Raw genomic sequence first — 14,347 nt, forward strand, 5'->3', positions numbered from 1 at the left:
TCGAAAAATGGGACCCCGCGGCTGGAATTCGATCCCGCGACCTCCGGGTCAGAAGTCAATTAAAATGAGAACTAGAGCGGATGATTGATGGGCGAAGCATGCATTCGCCATTGACGGACGAAGTGTTAGCAAAGTGTGTGTACTGTAACTTTAGCCACAGCATCGTAAGTTAAGCGTCCAGTTGCCACCCTAAGTATCAACAATGCTGTCTACACCAAGCTGTGACTTATTTTATCTCAGACCAAGCTAGCGCAGCTATAGCGTTCGCGCAGTGTTCTCTTTCGCGCTTGTCTCATGAAGCGCTTTATATTGCACAGTTCGGCGCATGTTGTCTATTGGCCTACATATCCAAACCCAAAGTCCGGACTAGTGCGCTCTAACTTTTTTCGGTGGTTATGTAGTCTGTAATCTTCCATATATTCTTGCAGTCGGCCATTCAGGGTGTTCTCGCTTTCATACCCTGGCCCGGAAGCGAAGCCTGCCACTTCCAGGCGCAGATCCGAATATGGAGGACGGGAGAACATGGACCGCAACTGGGGCATCGCCGTAGCCGCTGCCGTGGCTTCTTTCTTCAACTTGGCCACGCAGATAAACTCTGGCTTCTTCTTTGTCGCCATCATGGACACCTTCTACGTGGGCCACTCGAAGGCCTCGTGGCCACAGAGTGTTTTCAACATCATGACCTACTCCGGCAGTGAGTAAAAATGATTAGAACAAACTAGATGATGCAATAACAACAGAAATGGAAACCGAAAAATTGCACACATCTCCCCGTAAAGAGAACTCTGAGTATTATCAAAGCAGGCGTGGGTCCACTCATGGTTCGGTAAAGAGATGTCATTTATTCATTATCGTGCATGATTGCACACACAGCCGCTTTGCGAGCCCTCGCCTCCGCCGTACTCGTGCTCTGCTCATGTATTCAAACATACAATTACGCTGGGTGTGTGAGAGAGAAGTAAGCGCTTTTATTATACAAAACAGCGCAGCGCCGTAAGCGGTCTCCCCTCATCCCCGAGCACACGCCGTAGTCGAGTGGGTGGGCGCTCTAGCGCAGTGCCATCTAGTGGGCGCTCCGAGTACAAGCGTGACTACGACGACGGACAAGGGACAATTAGGCCCCGCCTATAAGCTGCTTCGCATCTAATAATGACTGCATATCTATGAAGTGAATGATGATGAGTGGCGCGAAGCGTCCGTCAGCCCGTCCGTGCTTCCGGCCGTCAGTTCGTTCTTGCTTCCGTCCATCCGCACGACCATCTGTGCGCCCATTCATGCGTCCATCCGTGTATGCGTCCATCCGTCAGTTCTTTCGTTCGCGCGTCCGTCTCCCCGTACGTCTGCGCGTCGATCCAACCGTTCGTCCGTCTGCTAGCCTGTCTGTCCGTCCGTCCACGCGTCCGTCCGTGCGTCCATATAGTGAACACTCCAAGTACCGCCCTCTCCCTTCTCACATCCACTGTGGCACATAGCCGCTCTAGAGCCGGTATGTGCCACTGGTGGCTACCTACTACCACTACATACAACAGGGGATGTAATGACCCACTCTTCAAAACTTCGCCCCTAAAAGAAGATAGAGAAGGAGCAGATTTCATTTATACACGTTTTTTCGAAGTATTTAACGTAGTGCTGTGAGATAATGTTCAATTATGACACTAAAGGTAGGTAGTAGTCTTGAGGAACACTGCCTTCTTTGTACGCGTATTGGGTACAAAGCAGTTCGCCGACTATTGATCGCGCAGTTAGCGCAGTTCACCGATTATTGATCAATTCAAGTCAGCCCGCAGCAAATCGTCGAGAAAGAATTTCATAAGGGCTAGCCTATACACATTTAAAACCAATCTACGCATATCGTTGTACTTCAGTATAGAAAACATACGAAGCTTAATGACATAGGTTAAGTAGCTGAAGAGTATAAGCGCAATCTCCTACATACTCAGTTAAGTATGACGAACGGATCATTTGAAAGACTCTTGTTCAAGCTTAATAAAATATAGAGAAGCATTCAGAATGACCTTGCGGCTGCGATCTGCACTTTGTCGCAGCACACGTAACATAGCGCCGATTTCATACCGATTGAGTTTTTACGCTACAGCAAATCGTGAGAGGGAGCTGAGCTAGTTAGTCGGTGTTTATGCTTAAGAAACAGGGTGGCAATCAAGGACCAAAGAGAAAAGTTGGCGTTTGTAGCGTCTTCGATTTTCTTTTGTGTCCGTATTTCCACACCCTGTCTCTTAAACGTGAATCTGTGTCAATCGCCGCATTAGTAGCTAAGTGTGCCTTTATTCAGGCAGGTTTCAGTGGGACTTCATGTGGAAAGCATTCACTTTTCAATTTTGGTGCAAACAGAATGCGTTTTAGAGCTAGTTTCTTGATTCTAGGAAGGCACGGAAAAGCGCCATCATACTTCACGATGATACGAGACAAAACAGCGGCTATGACGCTAGCGTACAGGAACAATGCAAGTGCACGGACCACACGGCGAGTGTAGGCAACATGGTGTGTCATTTTCAAAACCTGCTGTGTAAACACACAAGTCCCTTTTTATAGTTCCAGTTTCAATTGCTGTGAAACGAAACGACCGGTTTTACCCGGTTCTTTCTTGTGTGGCGTGCTTCTATCACCTCTTCTTGAACGCATCACTAATGTTACCCAAAAAGTAGGATGATTGAAATGGTTAACAGGAACAGGTCCGAGAGATCGTCGATAAAAGTGATGGATATGACCCATAGCATTCCTTAGCGAACCGAAAGCACAGAGCAGATTTTTTTCTATCTATCTATGTATGTATGTATCTATCTATCTATCTATCTATCTATCTATCTATCTATCTATCTGTCTATCTATCTATCTATCTATCTATCTATCTATCTGTGTGTCTGTCTGTCTGTCTGTCTGTCTGTCAGTCTGTCTATCTATCTATCTATCTATCTATCTATCTATTTATCTATCTATCTATCTATCTATCTGTCTATCTATCTACCTATCTATTTAGCCGTCTATGTCTGGGTGCTCCACTGGTCGTCTCCCTAAGTTCAAATCAAAACTGCTATGGCAGGACATGACTGTATGACGAACACCCATTAACAGGTCATCGCATCATAAAAATAACTTGCATGTCGCGTGATTCCTTTTCTCTCATTCACGGGCGGAGCATCAGCATTTCACTGGTTGTGGCATGTGGGTATACAACACACGTGAACCAAAGTGTGTACGTATCACTCCAGTAACAGCAAAAATATTCTTTAGAATTCAACGCGATCATTTACAACGCCTATTCCAAATAGAAAGTTCAGATTTCAGTAGTGCCGTCGGTAAATGAAAAATCCCAATATGGGCAGGTACAAAAAATCACTATTCAACTCACACTCAAAACCAGGCATTCTGCATGGCAGTTGAACCGCTGAACTGCTAGATTACATGAAATTGTTCCAGAAAAAGTTCGTATTTGGGCATCACGTCGGTGGTTCGTCAATTCAGCTGGCAGCTTTAGCCATCCTTTTTTATGATATAAAACACGGTCACTGCCCTAGTATGAATGAAATTATCTGACTTTTCGGAACCACATATGTGTTTCTCGTTTACTGAGCTGCGCTTAGCAGGACATCTACTAGCCACAATTATGTAACTAGTAGGTAACAGACCCGGTTTTTTTCGTCGATATCATTCGCTGGATGATTAGTGATTTTAGGAGGCTACAGGATGACATGTTCTTTTCATTGGTGACGACAGCGGCATTCTCGTTGTCAAAACGTCCGAGCATTTCATCAGACTTGATGAGTGACCGTATTTATTCTCATCCAATGCCTGACCAGACGAACCTTCGTTGAACTGTTGAGTACATAAGCACTTTTACCATAATGTAACACAGACATTACTCTTGTGCTTCTATGACACGCCAAGCTATAACCCAATGTTGCTTGCTACCGTAGGAATATTCTAATGAGTGCAGTAATTGTTCATATATTTTGGCGTGGTTGTGTCATGAACGCTGTTATCACTTCGCTTCAGTAGAAGTGACACCTGTGCTGTATGTGAGCGGCGACATTGTCAGCTGATGAGCTACCCTCTGAACGTGAGCTTCCCCGAGAGTTAAGTACAGAACTACAAATAGTATTACAATAATAATTATGTGGGCACTCTCAGCGGATTGATATTTGCCATCGCCGTCATGTCCGAGAGGAGGAGGAATAAATGAGGAAGGACAGGGAGGTTAGCATGTCCGAGATATGTACATAAATCCATAGTATAAAAAAGGTAGAAATATAACTACAGAATTCCGCAGCAAACGACCGGAGATTTGAACTAGCGACCCTTTGCTACGCAGCGCACTGCGTTAGACAGCTCAGCCACAGCCCTGCATGTGGCGGTATACTCACCACAAGCTACTTAGCTATACCATTTACCTCTGGCGTTTTGTAGGTATCGGAAGAGCTCGAGCGTGTTTTCCATACCATGCTACGTTCATACATCGTCTTCCAATAAGAAAACTTCCTTTTATATGTGCATGAAAAGATTACCGCTTTCTGTACCCACTCGCGATGTGGAATCAAAATCAAAAGTAACAATATCACCAAGCGCACCTTGAGTCGGACGCCATTGCGTCGCAGAAGAAACCGAGGAGTCCATCCACGCACCGCAGTTTAGAACAAAATTATCTTAGGTTGTCAGGATCTAGGCTGGCAAAACCTGCAGTGCTTTGCCCAAACGCAAAACTATTGTGTAAGTTGTTAGTTCGCTCTTGTCCTGTGCGGACCAGCCCATTCTTGTCGAGCGTTCCTGGCCTTTCAGTATTTCAGCAGTGCGCTGTAATAAACAAGATATTTGTTCTTCACGTGAGATTCCCACTTCTTGCTGTAGCATTCATTGCTTGGTTCTTGCTGCGAAACTGTCACTTTTATTGTTACACAAAGACACCTATCCCCCCGTAGTATTTGGTTGAACGTTCAGCGTAAGCAGTGGCAAGGTCACTATGTCGCATAAATTATACGCGTGCAATGCGTAGGACTTACCGAAGTCTATTCCTCCTTCGTCTACAATATGACACACGTAACATAGAATGCATTAAAAGCAGAGATCCCCATTTTCCTGCTTGGAAACCACGAAAAATCATACAACGTCTCACAATTGCTTAACTTACGAAAACATATGTCCTCTTCAAAGGAAAAAAAAACTACAAGAGAGACCGTCAGCCGAAGTATTAGTATTTAGAGCACGTGAATGAAAAGCTCAATTTTTCTTCGAGACTTAATCCAGTCGTGTCAATCTAAAACATGATTCCTCAATAATACAGCTGTCTCCACGCTAATAGTTTTATTAACATCTACATGAAGCAAGCTCCAAAGAATACCATTCAGATAACACTCACGGTAATTATATTGGTAATGAAGAAAGTGCAAGAATCTGAAAAAAAGCTACCTTTAGCAATCGGTGGTTCTGGTTCATAGTATTCAATGCTGGAGTATCTGTTCTTCTGGGCATCCAGAACAATAATGCCCTCACCATATAAGAGAATAATTCAAAGTTTCAATCGAAACAAGCACGATGCGGGTAGAACTTTCATATTTTGCCCTTACCACGACTGTTCCCTATTTGATGGAGTGAAATTTATTCCTAGCCTAAGTGTAGAGTGACAGGGAATGACATCACTGAATATTGTGACTTTAAATACCACCTTTCCAGGCAGATAGTGACAGCGGCTAGAACAATTCATGCGTGGTTCTTCTTTTTTTTCGAAAACGTTCTTGCTGTTGTAATTACTATTGTGACTTGTTTCTCCTACACACAAGACATTTTGGTGGTCCTTCTATATCTAGAACCTTATTTCCGAGTTTGCTGGAAGCTTTTTGTGGTCGTTGATTAGCGCTTCGTTTATTCGGCAATGGTCGCACGCCACAGCACACCAAAGCACACCGCCAAATGCGGCCAACATGACAAATATGTGGGCCATGCGACCATAATTAACAACCGTCGCTTGAGTGGCGCTTAGAACGTTGAAATTACTCTGGCACTCACGCAAGTTAATCTTCCAAATATACCGAGTTTGGGCCTATGGTCGCGTGGCGCTAGGCAGCTTTGCCATGCTTTCGAGCCTGCTGCCTGATGTTGGGGCAACGTTTGGTGTGGCAATGCAACACGTGCCCTGAGCCGTGCTCATGTGCAACCGCTTCGTCTAAAAATAAAGCAAGAGCTAAACACCAATGCCGCGCACAGAACAATATTTCGCCTGTTCCTGTCAGCGACATGCTTCTACGCATAGGCGGGGGTGGTGCTGAACATCTGCGCGAATGTGGCTTTCCGCAGCACTGCCGAGATGCTATATTCAGATACCAGGTTATCTTTTTTTTCTTTTTTTGGCGGAGGGTGATTTGATTTCACCATTTCCCTTTTTTGCACAATTTTTTTTTCTTTTTTTATAACTCATAAAGTTTTCTGCCACTATCACATGTCTTTTGCGAGAAACATCTGGTCTTGTCGCGTCAGCAGTTTGAGCCAAACATCCCCGCGGTTCTTTTCTCTGGGGACCTATGCAAGTGGACCAAATTTTGGGAACAATTTGGCCAAATTGTTCATAGTAACGCTCGCATCACTGCCACAGAGAAGTTCTATTACCTCCGACTGTATCTGAAAGGAGAAGCCGCTTCAGTAATTACGGGCCTTCCGACGACAGAAACTTGCTCCAACGACGCCATCAGCATGCTACGGAAGCGATTTGGGGAGAAGACGCCCCCTATATAGTTTGTACCACCAAGTTCTCGTTAATATCCGAGGCCTTGAGATTTCGGATGTGCACAAGTCGTCATATTCGTCAATGCTCAGCGACTTCCTACCACGTGCTCTTCCACGGGGTATAGTTGTGCAGTATCATCGATCATGTGCCGTCTAGCTGGCACATTACTCGAGAGCTGAAGCTACACCCGTGGGACTGGACCGTGTGTTCAAGTTCCTGTATATTGAGCTGGAAAGCCTGGAGAAGAGCAATTTTAAGGATTTCAGAGGACGAGAATATGAAACACTTCCCGTAACAAGTCAGCCGACGTACTTTCGGCGTGGGAAACGGGCGTCTTCTGTGCTTCACAGCAACTCGGTACGGAAAAAAAGAACAACTGCGTCTTCTGCTCGTACAGTCATCACAGATTGGAAGCCTGCACGGCCGACTTGCCACTGACGCAGAAGAAGGAACTGCTTTTCACCGACAAGAGATATTTCCATTGCACTACCAAAGAACATTGTGCACAAGATTGCAAGAAAAAGATTTCGTGCTCCAGATGCCAAGCTCAACACGCTACAAGCATGTGCGATCCCGACAGGTGTTCGCGGAAATCAGACTAGGCTGACAAGAGCGGCGAAAAAACTACGACAGTCTGCGCATCACTTGAAAGAAGACACAAGGAAGGCTCTATCGCTTGCCTTTTTCTTCAGACTTTCAGGGCATGGCCCATGAATGATTACACCTGCCGCTACATACGAGGCGTTTTTGACGGTGGCAGTCAGAGAGCTTTTTTAACTGAAGATCTGTCAAAGCACTTATAGCTGAAAAGCGTGGGAACAACTTGAATAGCCTTGCACTTCCGCAAGTGCATCAGACTAAGAGGCTAAAAGGCGTTGCATTGTAGAACTACGACTGCTAAGCCAGTTTACCGACGCGGAAATAGTCCTAGCAGCAATATTGGTTCCCACGATCTTACAAGACATCGCAGAGACAGCTATGGAGGTAGCCTTCGTTGCGTCTTTAAAGAAGCTGAGAAAGGATGGCGTCGAAATACTCATCTATCAACACTACGAGTGGCATCAGCGTACTGATCGGGTTCAATCAGATGTGGAAAGTGTTGACTGGCGAGGTTTCACGGTGCGAAGGCAACTAATCTTTGATCGCACTGAACTTCAAGATCGGGTGAACCTTCCAAGAAGCACATCGCACTTGGTGTCTGGACAAACTGCTTTACAAATGATGGTGTGGGGGCTAAATGTTCAAGCTACCAATTCCGACGAGATTTTGTGCTCCTTTTGGGAACTTGAAAACATAGGAATTAGCGACACAAGAAACAAGCCACCTGTAATGAGTAACGCCATGATGCCTTTAGAGAAAACGATCAGGTTTGTGAACGGAAGATATAAAATGGCCCTCCCTTGGAAGGATGGTTTCGAGCTTGCAAGCAACAGGCAAGTCGCCGTTACTTAACTGGAAAAGCTTGTCCATCGTCTTGACTCCAGTAAAAACTGCTCGAAACGTGTGACCGTACCGTAAGAGAGTGCTTGCGGCCAGGACACACATACGTTGTCAGTGATGTACCTACGAATGTGACGAAGTTATATTACACGCCGCACAAAGAGGTCATCTGTGAACAAGCGTTAACGACAAAAATTCGAGTGATGTTCGACGCTTCGTCACATGCCAAAGGATGCAAGTATCTTAATGACTGCCTTAAAGAATGTGACAACTTGTATCAAGACCTCATGCAAACTCTGCTACGCTTCAGAACGCACCCAGTGGCAGTGATTGCAGACACAGAAAAGGTATTTTTTCAGTTTGCGATTCGAGAGGATGACAGAGACGCTTTCCGCTTTCTCAGATTTGCAGAAGAAGATTTATCCAAGGGCGAGCTGCAAGAGAGGAGGATCACACGAGTGCCTTTCGGAGCTACATGTAGCCCATTCTTCCTCAAAGCTACTACTCTTTACCACGTAAAATCCCACAGGGGCGCTTGCGCAAGTAGGCGTTTGAAGTGTAGCGACACCACGGACCAGAGCTAACGGGGGTGTTTTGGCTCCCTCCCACGCCTAGCCGTGCATGGCTGAGCCATGTTCGGGGAAAAGGGGATCCTGGGGATTGAGCTGGCGCTGGGTGCTTGGACCTTTAGGCCCCTTGGCAGAGGCAACACAACCCTTCGGCCCCGGCTTCACGTAGACAGCACCACTGGGCTCCCACCCAGGTGAAATCGGCAGTCGCCTTTTCCCATCTCTTTCTCCCTACATCTTCGTCTTTATCTCTCACTTTTTATCTATCCTGTTTTCTACTCTCTTCTGTTTACTTCCAAACTTCCTGGTGGCTAGGGTTGACCCTGTGCAAATAGCCTACCTTGGTGTAGGCGCATTGGGTTATAGTAGCGTTGTACGACTGGCGTGTGCAGAATTTAGCATCCGCAAACTTGTAGCGTCCCCTCGTTGGGCTCTGTGGAGTGTGGCCGCCAACACTTCTGAAGAAAATTAAACTGGCATGCATAGAGATTTTCCCTTATTAAGTGATCTTGACGCCTTAAAGCGCGTACGCACCGAAGACTTGGGCTTTTTCAACCGATCAAATGAAAACTTTCCCCTATTTCATGTTATACATAGCGAGATACGTGGCAAGCCATCTCAGAACTGTATCCCGTTTCGTAGTAGCCAGGTGTCTCACAGAAACCGTTGGGGCCGGGTACAATGTTACCAAAATGACCAGCGGAAACCTCCTCCTTGAAAAGAACAGTTTGCGAAGCTAAAGAATCTTTCAACTTTTGGTGACACTCCGATCACTGTAACACCACACAGATCAATGAACATAACTCGTGGAGTGGTATCTAACACTGATTTGCCTGGCCTAACCGAAGCAGACTTCTGGGGGGTTGGAAGAGTCAGAATGTGAACAATGTACAGAAGATTATCATCACAAGAGGCAACAAGCAAACACCAACAAAACACCTTATACTCACACTCGCCTCCATGGATCTGCCAGAAACTATTCAAACTAGGTACACGAAGACATCGATCAGAACATATATACCTAACACACGTCGTTGTTTTAAATGCCTGAGGTATGGCCATGGCTCACAAAGCTGTCGTGGTCAGCAAACGTGTGCACATGGTGGAGTGTAAGGCCACAATTCGGACTACAGCGAAGAACCATCACACTGTGTGAACTGTGGCGGAAATCATGCCGCATACTCACGGTCTTGTTTATTATGGAAAAAAATAAGTCATCACATTGAAAATAAAGAAAATATCATATTCACAGAAGCAAGACGAAGAGTGTCGACATTTTACGGCGCCACATACGCTCATGTGGCGCGTCCGGGGGCAACGCCGCATCAGCCTTCACCACTCCTTCGGCCAGCGCCGAGCAAGCCGTCGGCTGTGGCAAGCCACCATGGCGGCAGTAGTTCAGTCTACTCCGCTTCCTAGCGAATCGAGGCCGGAGACTCCAGGGTCCTCTGGACTCAATGCCTCACCTCACCAGGCGAGGCCTCTAATCTGAACCACCAGCTCGCATGCGCGGGCATCCAGTGCCTCTGAGGAGGCAATGGATACAAGGGTACCCTTGGTGACGAAAGAGCCACGCAGCTCCTTGGAGCGCGCCAAGAAAAGCAAAAAACCAATAACGGGGCCGGACGACCGTCCTGCCACCTGAATTAACGAGCTCACTCCAACACAGGATACTCTTTGTACACACAGTAGCATCTCTCTTGTTTAAATATGCAGACAGAAATATTACAGTGTAACATCCGAGGCCTTCTTCGAAACCTCGATGACTTGCAAGAACTCCTCCGTGAACACAATGGTGGAGTGCTGTGTGTACAATACACACACTTAAAACGAACAAACACAAACTTTTACGTAATTACGTAATCTTCCGAAGGGAAAGAGATGACGCCATGCCTCCATCCGGTGGTGTAGCGGTTATAGTTAGTCAAGGTATAGCATGTACACAATTACCCCTTCAAACTTCCCTCGAGGCGGTGGCTGTCCGAGCAGTTATTCTAAACAAACTTGTCACCATCTGCTCGGTGTACATACCTCCGCACCACCGTTTCGAAAATCTTCCCTTCCACTCTTTAATAGACGAACTACGTGAACCTTATCTGGTCCTTGAGACCTGAACGCACTTAACGGTCTGTGGGGTGACTCTCGCTGTGATGCACAATGTCGTCTCATTGAACACTTCCTCATTTTATCAAGCGCTTGTCTGTTGAATAGGAAAGAGGCAACATATTATAACCTTGCCAACAAAACTTACTTTTCCATAGACCTCAGTATCGCATCTCCATCAATTGTACCATTACTTCAGTGGAAAGCCATAAATAATCCATACAAAAGTGACCATTTTCGTTTTGTTTCGAGTACACCTACATTATATGAATGTCCTCCACCTGTTCCCAAATGGCTGGTAAACAAAGCCGACTGGGAACAATTTCAAAAGATTACTCACTTAAGTTGGGCTGACATATGTGGATTAGGCGTGGATGAAGCTGTGCAGTACTTCACGGCATTTCTTACTGATGCAGCAGCCAAGTGCATTCCACAAACATCTGGACTGTCTGGCAAGCGACGCGTCCCATGGTAGAACAATGAGTGTTTAATGGGCGAAAAGAACAGACCAGGCATGGAGGTTACTGAGTAACTCGCCGACAGCGGAAAACCTTGAGAGCTTTCAAAAATAAAATCTAGAGGCAGGACAACGCGTCGGCAGGCCAGAAGAAAAAGCTGGCAAAATTTTTTATCAGGGATAAATTCATACACACAAGGAAGAGGCTATAGTCTGGAACATGGTTGGTATGGTAGCAGGAAGACAAGTGCACTCACACCCACTCGTAAACACACAAGGTGGTAGCCTGGAAAATCAGGCGAACTTTCTCGGTGCATACTACGAGCAGGTGTCTAGTTCATCACACCATACTGAAGCTTTCCAAAGATTCAAAGCAATGTTAGAAAAGCAGAAACTAGAATACAAGTGTACAAACAACGAGGCATACAACCTACCCTTCAACTTAACTGAGCTACAAACATCACTAAACTCCTGCAGTAATTTTGCTCCAGGCTATGACTGTGTCACGTATGAAATGTTGAAAAACCTGCCGCTCAAAACGCGAAAAACATTACCCTCCCTAAACATTGCTATCAGGCTTTCTGGCACCATTTCTTCTTCCTGGAAAGAGGCCATTGTTGTCACTATTTTGAAACAGGGCAGGGACCCTTGCTCAGTTGCGAGTTATAGCCCCATTTTACTTAGAAGCTGTCTTTGTAAACTTTTTGAAAAGATGATAAACCGCCGACTTTTACATTTCCTCGAAAGACACAATCTGCTCGACCGATTCCAGTGCGGGTTTCGAAAGGGTAGATCCACCACCGACCATCTGGTGCGCATTGAGGCAGAGATCCGAGACGCTTTCGTCCACAAACAATACTTCCTCTCTGTGTTTTTCGTTATCGAGAAGGCTTACGACACAACACGGCGTCTTGGCATATTAAGAGACCTGTCTCACTTGGGTGTGCGCGGTAGAATGCTTTCCATTATCGAGAGTTACTTGTTCAATCGGACATTCCGTCTCCGTGTGGGCAGTATTCTCTCCCAAACATTTGTCCAAGAAAAGGGAGTACCGCAACGTGGTGTACTTATATAGTTGTAGACTTTTTATTATTAAAATGAATTCCTGGCACCTGTACATCCCCTGCAACATGTTCTACTGTACATATGTCGATGACGTCCATCTTGGCTTTAAGCCATGCAACCTGGCAATGTGTGAGCGGCAGGTTCAGGTAGGGTTGAACAAGGTCGCCAAAATGGCAGCACAAAACGGATTCCGACTAAACCCACGAAAAAGCACGTGTGTCTTGTTCTCCCGAAAGAGAGGCATGCACTCAGAACCCGACATTGAAATAAATGGTCAACCTATTTTTGTTAATACGAAGCGTAAAGTCTTAGGCTTAATCTTGGACAACAAGTTGACCTTCGTACCGCCAAATCAAGTATTTAAAAACAAAATGTTTAAAAGCCATAAATGTTCTAAAAGTGTTGTCACGTACTACGTGTGGTAGAGACAGGCAATGTCTCATGAACCTGTATAGAAGCCTCATTCGCACTCGCTTAGATTATGGGGCCGTTGTTTATCAGTCTGTGACTCAAAGTGCTTTGAAGATGCTGGATCCCGTGCACAATTTGGGCATCCGCCTTTCTACGGTGCTTTTCGCACCAGCCCCGCAGAAACCCTTTACGTTGGGTCAAATGAGTGGTCGCTTCATCTGCAGAGAACTTATATATCCTTTGTATATTTCCTTAAGGTGAAAGCAGACAAGAAGCACCCCTCATACTCCACTATTAATGATTTGTCGAGCTCCATACTGTTTCAAAACAGGCCTTCGATGAGGCCGCCCTACTCATTTCGCCTCACGGGTCTATCTGAGGAAACTGGTGTCTCACTGGAACACAGTTTATCGGCTCCTGAAGCATACCCGCCACCTTGGCAGTAGCAAACTATAGAATGCGATGTGTCTTTCCGAGAAATTACAAAACACGCGCCCATTGCCCACATCTGAACATACTTCCTGAAACTTCAACAGAAATACACAAGTCCTGAGTTCTTTACAGATGCCTCTAAGTCTATCTCCTCTGTGTCCTACGCTGCTGTCGGCCCATCCCTTTCGGATGCTGGCCCTCTACATCCAGAGACAAGTATCTTCACATCGGAAGCTTATGCGATACTTGTGGCCGCTAAACACATCAAACAACTACGAATAGAAAAGGAGTAATTTCTACGGCCTCCCTCAGTGTGGTAACGGCTCTGCACAATCTTAAAAAAAACAAAAAGACCCTGTCCTCGTTTTACTTTACTTCATTTTATGCACACTCTACACACTCAACCAACAAGTTGTAGTGTGCTGGGTGCCAGGGCACCGTGAGATTCAAGACAACGTGATGGCGGATCAGTTTACTGCATCCGTCAACGAATGCACCGCCACTACACCCATATCAATCCCAGCCCTTGATCTTAAGCCATCTCTCAAACGAAAGCTCCGGGACTACTGGCAGAGCAAGAGGGATAGACACACACAAAATAAACTACACGCTATTAAGCCGCACTTCGGCGATTGGCCGCCAGTGTAAAAATCACGTCACACAGAGGTAACACTAACGAGGCTCAGGATTGGACACACATACACGACACACTCATATCTTTTGTCCGGTGGTGACCCACCGTTGTGTGACAGATCTGGTGAAGCACTAACAGTTCTTCACATTTTAATCCAGTGCAAACAGCTATACACTCTAAGAAAACAACACTTTTCATTACCCTACCGACAACATGTGCCTTTACAACCTGCAATGCTCGTCGGTAAGGAACCACTGTTCACTCGTATATGGGTGCTAGCTTTTTTAGGATATGTCCGCTTTTACCATGTCATATACCCAGGAATTGCTTAGCACGACCTCTCAAGAAAGATTGTTGCTGCAGTGGCTCCATTGAAAAGCACTTGCCTCGCGGCCTTCGGACACAAGGGCGCTGATGAGGCACTTGTGCTAGTGCCAAATATTTTTACACAGGTTTTCATTATCAAAACCTTTGTCACCCTTTTTTACTATGCATATCATGCCACT

General features: G+C 45.8%; 1 protein-coding gene across 1 annotated transcript in view; it reads left to right on the forward strand.

Moving 5' to 3' along the window:
* Positions 1 to 522: 522 nt before the first annotated feature.
* The window catches only part of LOC119182072 (monocarboxylate transporter 13), a 29,255-nt gene continuing 15,430 nt past the window's right edge, over positions 523 to 14,347 (forward strand). The window contains exon 1 of the mRNA XM_075888096.1: positions 523 to 694. Within this exon, the coding sequence (XP_075744211.1) occupies positions 523 to 694 (172 nt within the window). The remainder of the gene's footprint in view (positions 695 to 14,347) is intronic.

Source organism: Rhipicephalus microplus, chromosome 3 (assembly GCF_043290135.1).
Source record: "Rhipicephalus microplus isolate Deutch F79 chromosome 3, USDA_Rmic, whole genome shotgun sequence".
NCBI lineage: Eukaryota > Metazoa > Arthropoda > Arachnida > Ixodida > Ixodidae > Rhipicephalus > Rhipicephalus microplus.